The 13,726-nt window shown below is 49.9% G+C and overlaps 5 protein-coding genes across 5 annotated transcripts; 2 read left to right on the forward strand and 3 right to left on the reverse strand.

Annotated features, from left to right (window-relative positions):
• Nucleotides 1-98: 98 nt before the first annotated feature.
• F5J12DRAFT_886741 (uncharacterized protein) lies at nucleotides 99-1,557 on the forward strand (the record flags this gene model as incomplete). Its single annotated transcript, XM_051747156.1, has 5 exons — nucleotides 99-349; nucleotides 406-504; nucleotides 556-693; nucleotides 744-960; nucleotides 1,282-1,557. The coding sequence occupies 5 exons, from the start codon at nucleotides 99-101 to the stop codon at nucleotides 1,555-1,557; spliced, it is 981 nt and encodes a 326-aa protein (XP_051605359.1).
• A 672-nt stretch (nucleotides 1,558-2,229) lies between these two features.
• On the reverse strand, nucleotides 2,230-4,672 carry F5J12DRAFT_901837 (Poly(A) polymerase central domain-containing protein; the record flags this gene model as incomplete). Its single annotated transcript, XM_051748224.1, has 13 exons — nucleotides 2,230-2,307; nucleotides 2,379-2,457; nucleotides 2,515-2,638; nucleotides 2,704-2,966; nucleotides 3,014-3,152; nucleotides 3,207-3,327; nucleotides 3,380-3,452; nucleotides 3,502-3,640; nucleotides 3,692-3,781; nucleotides 3,830-3,995; nucleotides 4,051-4,309; nucleotides 4,479-4,607; nucleotides 4,656-4,672. The coding sequence occupies 13 exons, from the start codon at nucleotides 4,670-4,672 to the stop codon at nucleotides 2,230-2,232; spliced, it is 1,677 nt and encodes a 558-aa protein (XP_051605360.1).
• A 111-nt stretch (nucleotides 4,673-4,783) lies between these two features.
• On the reverse strand, nucleotides 4,784-6,989 carry F5J12DRAFT_789819 (uncharacterized protein). Its single transcript, XM_051743796.1, has 5 exons — nucleotides 6,686-6,989; nucleotides 6,291-6,621; nucleotides 5,877-6,227; nucleotides 5,657-5,817; nucleotides 4,784-5,602 (listed from the first exon to the last, which is right to left on the reverse strand). Exons 1-5 carry the CDS (start codon nucleotides 6,706-6,708, stop codon nucleotides 5,026-5,028), a joined length of 1,443 nt encoding a protein of 480 aa, XP_051605361.1. The 5' UTR covers nucleotides 6,709-6,989; the 3' UTR covers nucleotides 4,784-5,025.
• A 78-nt stretch (nucleotides 6,990-7,067) lies between these two features.
• On the forward strand, nucleotides 7,068-10,954 carry F5J12DRAFT_931930 (vacuolar protein 14 C-terminal Fig4p binding-domain-containing protein; the record flags this gene model as incomplete). The annotated part of the gene is made up of 13 exons (XM_051749548.1): nucleotides 7,068-7,071; nucleotides 7,121-7,193; nucleotides 7,245-7,566; nucleotides 7,619-7,980; nucleotides 8,036-8,292; nucleotides 8,343-8,420; nucleotides 8,474-9,132; nucleotides 9,182-9,460; nucleotides 9,512-9,616; nucleotides 9,674-9,795; nucleotides 9,847-9,917; nucleotides 9,963-10,140; nucleotides 10,194-10,954. 13 exons carry the CDS (start codon nucleotides 7,068-7,070, stop codon nucleotides 10,636-10,638), a joined length of 2,955 nt encoding a protein of 984 aa, XP_051605362.1. The 3' UTR covers nucleotides 10,639-10,954.
• A 1,379-nt stretch (nucleotides 10,955-12,333) lies between these two features.
• On the reverse strand, nucleotides 12,334-13,672 carry F5J12DRAFT_789834 (protein-tyrosine phosphatase-like protein). The gene is made up of 7 exons (XM_051743797.1): nucleotides 13,456-13,672; nucleotides 13,244-13,406; nucleotides 13,145-13,178; nucleotides 12,979-13,090; nucleotides 12,886-12,929; nucleotides 12,686-12,837; nucleotides 12,334-12,637 (listed from the first exon to the last, which is right to left on the reverse strand). Exons 1-7 carry the CDS (start codon nucleotides 13,646-13,648, stop codon nucleotides 12,490-12,492), a joined length of 846 nt encoding a protein of 281 aa, XP_051605363.1. The 5' UTR covers nucleotides 13,649-13,672; the 3' UTR covers nucleotides 12,334-12,489.
• Nucleotides 13,673-13,726: the final 54 nt, after the last annotated feature.

The raw sequence follows: 13,726 nt of genomic DNA on the forward strand, positions 1-13,726 counted from the left end.
CCAATATCAGCTCTTCACTCACAACTGAACATATTCCTGCTCCCGGCGCACGTTCGATTACAATGACTCATAGATTTCGGACGAGTATTTGGCAGGCTATGAGGCAGGAGACTCCTGGCCCAGGTTCTGCTGAGTTAGACGACGAGGAGCCCATCCTTCCTGTCTACGAAGCGGTTAGCACACCAAGCCCTATCAGTCCGGCAGGCTCTAACCCGTGGGTCTTTTCCTTTGATTCCGATTCTCCACCTTCTTTCCTTATTGATTCCTCCAACAAATGGGTGCTTGATATTAACCCTCACGGTAATAGGCGTTCCCGTGGACAGCCTTCACATACTCCGTCCAATTCAATGTGATGACAATCCGTCCTCTGTCTGCCTATATCTACTGACACGCATCCCCGCAAAGTTCAAATCAGTCCTTCTTACACATGGAACCTCTTACAGACGCTTTGACCTACATATATTCCCTCAGCGCTGGGGATGCCCCAATACAAATCACCATTATGTAGGTTTTTCCAGTGCTACCTGTACGACGACCGTGCCTTAACCCAAGCAGGGTAGAGGCAGAAGCAGACCGCCAAAACTTCTACACTTTCTCAATCGCATTGAAGGCAGGTCATGTGGAACGTGCTATATGCAAACCCATTACGTTGAGGCTTTCCGTTAATCCACGACAGCTTGATTTTTCGGTATTGTAAGTCGAGTTATCATGAACATGCAGCAAAGACTGAACGGATCTTTCAGTGTCTTTCCTCCAAGATCTTCATTGCCCGTCGGCTGCCTACATCACCTGCGCGTGTGGCTTAGATCAGCGGCCATTGACCATCGGATATTTGGTGACAACGATCTGTGGGTAGGCCGAGATCCGGATTTTCGTTCTATTGCAGATGCTTCTTTTGCCATCCTTCGGAATGCAACGCAAGACATGCTTATATATCAGGCCATCGTCGGTCGCGCTCACGTTAGTTTTATTGTGAGGTACGATCGTTGCTGTTGTCTCTCACATGCGACCCCACGCACGATATTTCTCTCTTGCATCAGGTGGCGATTCGTCGAGGTCGGCATATATGCCTTATCCCTTGATTATGAGGCAGGAGGCGTGGGTCGCACTTTATTCGATGATCGCTTCCTCAAACTAGACTGCGAACCTCAAACCATTACGTTCATGATTTAGTGAGGTTGTTCACAGCAGCCAGTAGGATAGCCACTGATCTTCTCCCCAGCTCTATACCCGCTCTCTCAATGCCACGGGGAGCGTCACACAGACTTCGGTTCTGGCTAGCGCACCCCACACGCTCCCCTTTCACCCTCTTCCTCGGTATCCTCTCAAGTGACCGAATCTTACATCTACCAGCGGCTATGGAAAACAGATGATTTCAAAATAGGTGCCTACCTCGACTTCGACGCTCTTGGCTCAAAACTCATCATGGCCGTGCGGGACCCAAACTCACCACAAAGCGAACGTGACCAGCCTCACCGTAACCGGAGTATACGCCGGCTGTCCCGTCTTCCCATGCCTAATTCAGATGCCTCAGGAGATCCAGTACATGACCGATAGTTACGCCCTTTGCACATTGTACTTCCTGGACACGGCGACTGGTATTCCATATACTTCACAGGCCACTCTCTGCTGCAGGAAAAGATTTTATAGTTGACGCCTACGTTACAGTTCTGGTGTCTTGATTTATGCAAGAATTATCAGAATACAAGAAACGAGAAAGTAGCGATGTGTACGAGAAGAAGAAAAGGCCAGAGTCCCAAGACGAATTGAAGAGAAAAGTCGGGGCTATAATATTTTCCACGTAGAGGTACCTGCGTCATCCACTTTCATTAGGGTGTCTGTTTCTGCAGCGCTTTATCCTGGAGCCTGTAAAATGATATGAATAAACCAGTGAAAGGGTGCCTAGCGGAAGTACGATATCTCCACAGCGGGCTCAAACGGATGTCCTGGAACTTGCATAGCTCCACAGTTGTCGCCATATGAGCTCTCTCTTGAGGCACCCGGGGGCTTGCAGCTTCATGCCGTTTCACTGAGTGGTGACGGCATTCGTAGCAGGCACAGCGTGTTCACTAAAACCACGTTGGGCAGACTTCATAGGCGGGGTAAATTCGGGTTGGCGATCGTGATGCTTTGATGTCGTCAAAGACAAGCCGGGTATCGCACTTTCATCATCATCGCGAGAAACCTCAGTCCTGATAGACGAGCCGGACCAGTAGGATCAGTGAACTTCTACACCGAGAAACGCGAGACAAACCGTCGCCTCTTATTCGGCATATCCGGTGATTCGCTGCTTGGCTTGCCCGACGCCTTCATATTATTCGGTAAGTGGCAATCAATACTAACAGTGAACCGTTAAGGTCAAAAGTGCGAACACGCACCCTGCTGGTTAGTGGCCGCTTGGGAGGCCGCTTCGGTTGCCGCTCGGCTGCATCGAATACGTATTCTGGAAGCCCCGAGCTAAAGATGAGGATTCATGAGAGTGGGTTGTCTATTAGCTACGCCTACAATCCTTACCTCTTCATGTATCGCACGGATATCCCCATTGTGTCTTCATCGTATTTCTCCCACATCTTCACGAGCTTTATAAACTCTGTAGTAGGGTATGAAATGTCCAGTTTGCGAGGTCCGGTGACGCCGCCTTCCCGCCCGACGAGTGAGGAGAAAAATCAAGGAACGAAGAGGTTGACGAGAACAAAAACGCACTTGGTTTTGGCTGGATGTGGAGACCGATGAAAAAAGTGGTTGAATAAACGGTTTTGCTGTCTGGGTTGCCCTCTGTGCTGGCCACGTTTCTCTTCGCAATAGCTTCGGATATTTGGCCGTCGATGACTTGATTCATTTCATCTTGAGATAAGCAGTACGAAATTTGGTCGAAACCCTTGATGAACGGGTGTGCACAGATGAGTGTGTCCACAAACTCGAGTTTCATCACAAGCTGGCGTAGCCGGGATTCGACTGTCCCTGCCCTGCAAATGATATATATACAGAACCTTCATTGAAACTCAACCCTTACCATTTGATTTGGAGGTCGGGGTCTCCGGTGGATGCGACTATCTGCAAGTAATATCGGTATTTATGGAAGAAATCGTGCTTGGCAAATAGATCTGCCCAAGTCGCAGTTCCGACGATGATTTTGTCAACGATATCGGCACCTTGGTGTGTTAAGCCCATGGAAATGAGTTAACTATGATCATGCATAAGAATACCTTTCTTGAACTCTTCAGTCAGAATCATTTGCGTTGAAGCTGTAACGTTGTGAGTAGCACACATAGCAGGGTATGCAGGAGTAATAATTGGCATCCTATGCGCCCGATCCGCTGGGTACAACTGACGGCGATCGTTAACTGAAAAGACACTATGCACTGATTCAAGCACGTACTTTTGGGTTCCACACACGAACAGGTAGTGGACCTTCCTCGATCTGCTTCAAGAGCACAGGCTGAGGCCACGTCCTGCCTATGGGTTAGACAATGACATCGATCTGATCGAAAAGGATCTTACCATTGGTACATAATGATAAAGAATCTGCTAACAATAGCTCCGGCGGTAGCATTCGGGTACAGTTGACATATACGAGCTACAAGGATAGCCCAGGCTACACCGCCGAAAAAGCCATTGACATTCGAGTAAATAGCCCTTCCTGTTGACAAATTTGAGATAGAAATCAGCATAGCGAAAACCGTTTACATACGCTGCGCCCATAGCTTGATACACCGCAATGAATCACGATAAACTTCAGGGTTAGGGACCAATCGCAAAATCTCGTCATTCACTCGTGAACCTAGGCTCACATCAGCTAGTTGTAGATTAATCACTGTAAAAAACGTGCCATTAAGACTTCGTACGCATCTTTCATCAAGATTACGCAGCAAATTGTCGTCCTTTAGAGAGAGATCATCCGGTATCGAAGACAAGGCCAGGCGAGCCATTAAGAAATCCATCGGAATACCACATATCTTTGTCTTGACGATAGGCACATAGGCCTCAGGAACACCCTAAAAATCCACCATGGTCGCCAAAAACCGATAGTGTACCAGCAGTTCAACTCACCGACACCTCCGCAACACCTTCCATGTTCCGCAACAGATCCTCGAACACTTCGAAGAAATCCTCTCGGGAGACGTGTTTGGGTACTACGCACAAAGTATCTATATCGGACCCAGGTCCATGAACACCCAGTCGATACGAGCCAAACGTAAAGATTTTGCCACCAGCAGTGCTCGCGGCTGCCTCCGAGAGTCCATGTTTGAGCGAGACTTGATACACAAACTTTTTGACCAAAGCAGCGACGCGTCCCAGTACCATTTCCCTATACAAAATTTAGTCATCCGTGCTGGTCCAACCATGCGTACACGCTTTGAAATGGATGGCCATTTCGCACTCCCCAGGGCTTGTTCCAACCAGCATGGGTATTTGCTGGGAGAGAGATCCGGACCTCCATTCCAGAGCATGGTGTACACTTCAATGATCGGTCCTACCTCGTTCGAGCTTCCTCAACACTTTCGAATGTTCCCTGTCTCCGTAGTTCTTCCATTAAGGTGCCCGTCACCTCCTTTTCCCGTTCACTGGACTCAGCTGTTGAGATTGGGGGTGTAACGCCCAAATAGCTGAAAATCTGTTAGCTAACGCCAATGAGGGCCCGTCAAGTCCATTACCCTTTCTCAGTCGTCATTTTTTCCCTGGTGAAAAGAAAAGCGAGGACAGCGGATAAGTAAGTGACGAACCCAAGTGCGTAGTGGCAACGTTTCGAGCTCGTTCAGATTGACTTGCCACAATTATTAGTCAGCAAATGTAGTAACATTTCTAAATTAGGAAATCCCCTGCTACCTAATACATCCGCAATATGGTATGCAGACGAGTATTGTACAGGATATGAATCAGAATAGACGTCAAATGGAGCCAGTATAGCGTGCAGAAATCACTACAAAAGACACGACAGTGCAAGGCCAGAAGCATAAATAGAATGTCTGCGAGATAGGGTATCACAGGTGCACAGAGCCTGTCCAGAGAGCCTTGAATTTGGAGCTAGAATCGTTCCTTGTTCCGAGCGTATCCAGAATATTGTCCATTTGAATTGACGAGTTTTCTCGCTTCGGCACTTTTTACTGCCCATTTGCGCACAAACCAGGCCAAGACAGCAACAGCAATGACGGCCGCAATAGAACCCAATATGATGCCGACAGTGGTACCTGTACTCAAGTGTGAAGACGAGGGAGTTGACGACGACGACGTGCTGGGATTTCCCCCAAATGGCCAGTAGTCTCCGCCGTCAGGGGGAAGCACACAGGTCAAACTGTCCCCATCAGCAACTGGCGTAAAGTTCGACTGTGTGGTCGACTGTGTTGTCGTGTTCAGATCGATGACAAAAGGGGCCGGAGAGGGCGTGGGATCGTTCGCTGTACAGTTTGGCCCTCGAGCACCTATAAACGACGTGTTCCCAATGAGAACGTTATTTTCGACGGTGAAGTTCTTTGCAGACGTCATGGCAATACCGTAGCTGAACGCTCCGGTAAGTTGGTTCCCCAGAACCGTCCCTCCTTGGCTCACGTTGTTACCGTACTCGTTTCCAAACCAAGTCCGTGGCCCAATGGCAATCCCAATTCTGATGGAGGTAGGTCAACTGACCTGGAAGACAGACAAGATAAACGTGACACACTTGATGATGACATCTTCATTATTCGTACCCTTCGTCTGCGATCCCGAAGGTGTTCCGTCGGCGAATCCACCAACAATCGTGTTGTTCGTCACGACCACGCCACTGTAATTTCCACTGAAGGGATTGTAGTCAACCATATTAATACCACCCAGTAATGTGTTCTAGATTTATCAAGGCACGGTTATTCGGCGCTGAGTAGATATTTAGCCCGACGACGTACCGTTTCCACCCAAATCGTATTGTTTTCCACACGTGTCCCGGGAGAACCAAACAACACGATGCCCCCGTCGGTAGGGTTGTTAATCATGTTGTTTCTAACAAGGCTGTTGCGACAGGAAACCGAAATACCGTCGGCCCATTGCTGAAAGAGGTCCGAACCAGCTGGACCGATATCATTGTTTTGGACGGTCGCATTAGTGCAATTTAGGTTTCCCTCGGCAACGTGGAGGCACGACCAACTGCGCGGGTCAAAGGAGTGAACGTACTCGATGACCTGGTTCGCGTTGGAACCACCCATCTCGATGTTCGCTCCCCCATTAATAGGTGGTGCGCCAAGCCTTGTGCCATTGATCTATATCATCACGTTTCCGTTCCCTGTGAGAAAACCATACGTCAAGCCAAGACATAGCCTCACCTGAACGTTGCGTAGCGTGACGCCGTCACAATTCGCACATGTCCCGTCTACAGCAGTACTGTGGCCAGTGCCGTTACTGAACACAGGTCCATTGACGACCAGAGTCGCCCTGTCACTTCCGGTGGGATATCCTTGAGTACTGATCTCTTGGTTTGGCGAGGTGAAGAGAAGAGGCGCCGTGATTGGGTATTGTTGACCCGGACAGAGACTAAGGATATAACCAGACCCAGAAGAACTGAGCATCTGGTTCAAACGTGTCGTAAGATTGCTTGTAGGGTCCGGGGAGATGCAACTGGAGGTGCCCGCCCTGCGCTGATAAGAAGAGTCCGATCTACGGTGCGTTAACATCAACACCTGAGATGTTAGCTACAAACAAAAGGACGATTTGACCTTACCTATGAAGAAATCTATGGTCCATGGTTTACCGAAAGCGAATACCTAATGAACGGGAGGCGCAGTGCCGGGAAATGCCAATAGTATGTCCTGGAGTACAAAGAATTGCGAATGAACGACAACAGTGCGAGTTCTCGACGTCAGACAGAAAGCAAAACAAGAGGCCTGCGCAGGTCGCAGGACCTGCTAAAGAAAAAGGTGTGTGGAGCGAACGGAAGAAAGCGACAGCCCGCCAAGCTGAAGAGCTATTATCTAGGGATGCCTTAGGTAAGCATGACGATAGGCTTCTCGGGTGGCCTACTCAAGGCACAGGTGGCGGTGGGAAATGGCAGGGTTGTCTGTGCATGCGACCAACAGTGAGCAGGCCAAGACAAACTTGCAGTGATGGGTGAGTGGACCGCGCGCTGAGACGAACGTCTGTCCTCAATGCTTTTTAGACTCGTCCGTATCAAAGCAGCTTGTGGACAAGATCTATGAAAAGCGCAAAGCTGCTGCACTTGATCTCGAGAAGTAGCAATTCATGGTTCATAGCCGTGTATATCTACCCACCATACTGTATAGGCAGGTCCGGGAATGCCATCAACAAGGGGACCACCGTCGAATCAGTCAGATTATCGACCAGTTGGTCGACATGTTCAGCAATTCGTCTAACCCGCTCCACATTCGAAATGGCGGTCTAATTGGTCTCGCTGGAACCGCCATTGCACTCGGTGTTGACGTTGCACCGTACATGGACAAATTCATCGAACCGGTGCTTGCTTGTTTCACAGACCCCGAGAATAGGATTCGTTACTTTTCCGCCGAGTGCCTGTACAACATAGCTAAAGTATCCAAGGGGGAGGTGCTGGTCTACTTCAATCCTATTTTCGACGCCCTTAGCAAGGTGCTTTAACCAGTCTGTCGTCCTGTCCCGGCTAACTTGAAACGGCGTGTAGCTCGCTGCAGACTCAGAGATGTCTGTTAAAAACGGCGCGGAACTCCTGGACCGTCTGTTAAAAGATATCGTTGCGGAAACTGCTTCCATTTACGTTCCACAGTATGCTGAAACAGAGCAAGTCCGAGACCGGTCTGATCCACTGGACCGAAGCATACTAGTGCCATTCCCCCCCGACCACCCCGCAGCACTTACTCCGAAGAAAGCGTTTTCACTCTCCCGTTTTATTCCTTTGCTCAAAGAACGAGTTCATGTTGTCAGCCCATTCACGCGAAGCTACCTTGTTTCTTGGATTACAGTGCTAGACTCGGTTCCTGAGTTGGAGCTGATTTCGTATCTGCCCGAGTTTCTGGACGGTCTTTTGTGAGTAAGTGGACGGGCGATTTCACTTGGTGACTGAGGTACCCCCAAACCACAGGAAGTATTTATCAGACCCAACAGAGGATGTGCGAGTAGCAACAGAAAACCTTCTCGCTGACTTCCTTCGCGAGATCCGTGACGTCAGCGAGCTTCGGCGCCGCCACGAGGAACGCGCTGGAACAGGGGATAGTCACGGAGCGGACGGGAGCCAGCCCAGTTCGGAGCGTGCCGTGATAACCCCCGAGAGCGGCTTTATGTCAGATCAGGAATACAGCGAGCACATGGCTGACGAAGGAGACAATCGGCACACAGGAGGTGGGGGCTTTTTAGTCTTCTGTCGTAAGAATTTGTCTTACTCGGCATAGCTTGGGTTCCCGGTCAAGGGGTTCGGATAGACTATGATGCTATCATTGAAATCTTCATTCAGCAATTAGATGGACAGCGTGCGCGTCGCCTCATTTCTTATTGCGTTGCAGCTGACTAGTCGTCCTGTTAGACGACGAAATTCAGCAATCTACATCCCTTCACTGGTTGGCAGAGTTCCTAGGTTTCGCACAAGACGTTATGGTTCCTTTCACTCCGCGCTTCATTCCCGCGATTTTACCGAATCTGGCACATCACGTTCCCATGATCCAGTCAGCTGCTACAAGGACCAACAGATTGCTATTCAAAGTGATTCAAGACTTGCCAACGCCAGTTGACCTCCCTTCGCAGCAATCCACAGCCGACAAGGTGTCCACGTCGGGTCGAGCGTTCCCTGCCTCCCCAACACCACCAGCCACCACTCTACCCTTGCGACAAGGTACTGTTGCAGCTGCACCAGTCGGCGAAGTAAATGTACCCGAAGTCATGCCTGATGGTCAACTGCCACTGCCTCCATCCCAAAGACCGCGAACGAGTACCTCCCAGCAACCTGCAGGGGAAGTGCCTAGTCGACCCCAATCTCGTATGTCCTCGAATAGCTTGGTAGCAGCGCCCTCTGCGGCAGCCGCAGCGCCACCGTCGCCCGTGCTTGAAGAAGACAGTAGCGGCGATTTGTTTGATTACCAAGCCACTGTAAATGAACTGACGATACAATTTCTGAGTGAGCACGAACAAACCAGGGTGGCCGCGCTAAGGTGGCTTATTATGCTACATCAGAAGGCACCCAAGAAGGTACTGCTTGACACCGCCCAAACCCGAGGAAGCGCTCATTCTCTCCTAGATTCTGGCCATGGACGATGGCACCTTTCCAGCGCTTCTCAAGACTTTGTCGGATCCTTCAGAAGAAGTAATCAAGCATGATCTACAGCTACTCGCGCAGATATCGTCTAGCTCAGAGGAGAGCTATTTCAAGGTCTTCATGATGAACCTCCTTGAATTATTCAGTACAGATCGTAAACTACTGGAAGCACGCGGGAGTCTGATTATCCGGCAACTGTGCTTGAACCTGAACACGGAACGGATATATAGGACGTTTGCAGAGATATTGGAGAAGGAGGAGGTAGGCGTGCAACCGCACTGTCCAAGTTTAGTCATCTGATTGTGTTGACAGGACCTGGAGTTTGCGAGCGATATTGTACAAAAGCTGAATACAATTTTGATCACTTCTCCCGAGCTTGCCGAGTTCAGGAGAAGACTGAAAAGCTTGGACACGCGGGTAGGTGTTCTTTCCTTTTTGGAGTTCAGTTTGGTGTTGACTGCAGTGTAACTCTAGCAAGATGGACAAGCGTTATTTGTGACGCTATACCGCTCGTGGTGCCATAACGCTGTCTCGGTTTTCTCATTGTGTCTCCTGGCGCAAGCGTACGAACACGCCTCAAATCTCCTCTCCATATTGTGAGACCTGCATGTGACTGTTGTTGAGATGAGTGCTCAATTCTGTCTTAGCGCGGATCTAGAGATCACGGTTGCAATGCTGGTGCAGATTGACAAACTTGTTCAATTGATTCGAATCCCCTGTATTCACATGTACGTCCCGATTTTTTTGGTGCGTATCCCGGTAGTAATCTTGAATTTTCAAGACCTACGGCTACAACTCCTCGAGCCTGAACGATATCCCTACCTCTTCAAGTGCCTGTACGGGCTTTTAATGCTCCTCCCCCAGAGTACCGCCTTTGTGTCACTCCGAAATCGGCTTAATGCGGTCAATTCTGCTGGTTTCCTTCATATAGCTCCTAAATCGTGAGTATTGACCCTTTCGCAGGATGAACCCCTCTTGACGATTTGTATTCCAGAACCGTCAATCCGCTTGCCGCTCGATCCAAGCTCGGGCGGGATGAGATTAAATGGCAAGAACTACTCGGCCACTTCCGTGCTGTACAATCCAGACATGAAAAGGCGCGTCGACAAGCCCTTGGTACAGACGTGTCAGCTTTCGGTGGCCCCGGGTTTAGCGACAACAGATCATCGGAACCCGCACGCTCAGGATTAGGAATTGGTAATCCGGACCCAACCCGCCCACCTATGCGGCGACGCGTCACCGGAGATGTTATGCCGCCTGGTCCTCCGCGGCCTGCGCTGTCACCACTTAACCCGCGAGCAAAACAGAACGGGTTGCTGAGCTCGGCATTGATGGGGCAAGCAATGCCACCGACGTCGTCCCCAGCAAACGCAATAAGTGGCGCTCTATCGCTGCAGCAGAGGCAGCGACGGACGCTAGGTCTTGGGCCTCGGAAGTGAAGCACGTCTTGGCATGTCCGGTACTTGCGAAGTAGGCTCCTGTTACGTTTCGAGAGGCAGTTAACCTTCACGACACTCATGATTGGATCGTCGATACCGATACGTTTGCACTGATATCTCTACTATGTATCCTGATGGATAGGGCATCAGTGTAACCTGAGCGCTGCCGTAACACTGTCTTCGATGTGAAACCCATCAGGATCGCCCAGGTCAACGAGTATGCCTCCAGGTCCAGAGTTTAAAGCATAAACAGCCTCATGCTACGCGTTGCCTTGCATTTCGTACGCGCGCTAATAGAAGCACACTTGAATTCCCATTTTACTCTAGGCTCCGAACCGCTGCTTTCTGCTTCCGATCAGTTCGACCAATGTTCATCAGAAAATAGTTTGGAGGCAGCCCATCCGGAGTGACGATCCTCGACTCCTTTCAGGACAGTTTTACCGACAGTACTCCTCCAGTGTTTCTCATGAACATGTGCGTAGGAGCAAACCGGGAGAGCCCAAGAGGTATGTGGCTTTCCATGGTAGCTACTTGTCAACTAGTTCGTTGAATTTCTGACTGTATGCCCCCCGGCCGATCCACGAAGTGCAGCTTAGGCAGCTCCGTTTGCCACAACCGATGGGCTGTTGCTGCCGACGATTCAAACCATCGAGCGCAATGCGAATTTCGGCGTGAAGCTGGGTCCTGAAGGAGCTATTCAAACGCTACACCTCCGTGTCCAGGAACTTGCACTGAACACCGACGATGGTTAGTGCCATCCGGGGAATAACACTTTGCATGCTTGATCAGGCTATGGATAACGTCATAATACCGGGAAACCTTAGTGAGACGGGGTTTCAGTTTCTAGTCGAGGTGCATACGATTGGCCACATCGCGGAGCGAACGTGGAAAACGAGATCTTCTGAGAACGAGGGCGAGTAAGTAAGTTTCAAGTAGAAGTCCGTTGCTGTCAAAGGATCATGTATCGTTTGCGCGGATGAGGTTTCATACTTCAGTTTGTGCCCTTCAGAGCCAGGAAACTCTTCGCCCATCCTTCTCGCGAACCTCTTTTTTTTAGGTCAGAGAAACGAAGTTCGAGAGAAGGTGTGTGAGGGGTTGTAGTCCAATAGGACTTCCTGAATGCCACGCGAGACACGGCCTCATGTATCTTCGTGGTCTGTTTCTCGATGTTTTTCCTGAAACGTGGAAACAGGAAAGGCAAAACATCACACACATCTCCGGTCTCGGGAGAGATGATCACCTCGAACAAGTCACGAACAGCCTGATAGTCTTCATAGGTGACATCGTCGTTCTTTGCTAAGACAAGCATGAGACCCCCGCGGCTGTCGAACGCCGCAGCGATGGCCTCTCCGGGCTTGCCGATCGTCAGTGCGATCACAATGGTGTCGTGGTCCTGCTTTCTGTATTGCTGGTTAATACCTTCGTAGGGCAACTGGAGGTTGGGGTAGCCGAAGATATTGACCGAGCAACCGAAGTTGCTCCAGAAGACGGACTTGGTCGTCCAAGTTAGCTTCTATATGGAGCATTTCGAAGTCAGCTTTTATAGGGAGTGTTAGTCTCCCGAAAGACTCGAGGGAAGACGACTGATCGTTCCCTTGGTCAGTGTCACCAGAGCTTTAACAGCAAGGATCGAATAACTTTGAACGAACGACCGCCAAGGTCCTGGAGCTCTTTCCGTCCTCGGAATGACAGTGCGAGGTATGCATAAAATATTGCATGGAAGTGTATGTATGTACAGTGGTTGGATGAACCCGGATATATATACCAAGAGCGTGGAATAGTACTAGTGCAACTATGGTGGAGATGCTCGCGTTTTAGTCTTCATGCGTTCAGCGCGTCGCGCCGACAGTGTTAAATCCGGGATCGAGGGGATACGACAAGGGTAGTTCGTATCCTCGAAATGTCCTCCTCCGTTAGCCCGCAGTACTTCTTCACATATTCTTCTACTCCTCCGTACACTCGCTCGAGGAGCTCCAAGAATGCTGACATGGTCGAGTACCTGTCTAGCGGGTCAACCAGACGAAAACCACGCGGATGGTGTGCGTACCGTGACGTAAGCATGCGCAATGCGGCGTCAGTGTTGTCGGCGAACAAGGGTTCTGTAGACAGTCGCCTGATCACTTTTTCTCGATCAGGTTCTCGTCCTATACGGGTTAGGGAGTAATCATGACATATGTAATGATCCTCTACGCTTGCAAGCTATATGATTGTGGAGCTGGGGATTAGTATGGAGAACGGTACTCCTACCTTCAAGAGGATAGCCGCCATGATGCCAGTCCGATCCTTGCCGGCTATACAGGATGTGAGATAGTGGAGCTTGTTACCATTGTATAAGCGCACCTGTGCAGTGAAATAGGAATGGTGAGTTTGGCTTGTCCCTCACATGCCTGAGGATGGTACCGAAGGCCGTGCCCCCATGCTCGAGTATTTGAGTGTATAGTTGCATGAAAGCCTGGCATGGATTTTATGTATGCCACTCAAGGCGTATACACAAACCACGTCTCACCTCAGTCGTTCCGCTTGCGTACAACTCGAATTTCCTGTCGAGGGTAAACATATGTGTATATGCAAGGGTCGGGGTGTTGGGTGTGGCGCACGTACGCACTTAGCCATGCTTTCCGGACTATAATCTTCGTTTCTAAATACCGGTGTACGTATTATGTGTACGCCTTCAATGGTGGGTATCGGAGTGCTGTACTTCTTCATTTCGGGATCCGACCTAAGATCAAATACAGTAGTTATGCGAAGCGCCCTCATTTGTTCCTCCCCTACGAAGACAGTCTTTAGAATTATCTTCTCATGAATCCATTTGCGCACCTTCTGTGGTTACATTTGAAACCTCAGCTGCTCGGAACGCATAACCTGGCTTCGTCATGCCGTTCGGCATGGTGGTAGGGTATGACCCCAAGTCGCGAACATTGGACACACCGGGAACGGATACAAAAGGCGGGTTGGATATCACTTGAGCGACATAAGCAGGGTCCAAAGGCTTGAGCCCGTCGTCCGACATGGCACTCGTCCTGATAAGACCTCGGCGAGCCTCGAAAAGGGGACATGTATCTAATCACGTGACTTATATATGTGCTTA

The sequence above is a fragment of the Pisolithus orientalis genome, assembly GCF_024613125.1.
Source record: "Pisolithus orientalis strain OTSU chromosome Unknown F5J12scaffold_1, whole genome shotgun sequence".
In the NCBI taxonomy this organism is placed as follows: Eukaryota; Fungi; Basidiomycota; class Agaricomycetes; order Boletales; family Pisolithaceae; genus Pisolithus; species Pisolithus orientalis.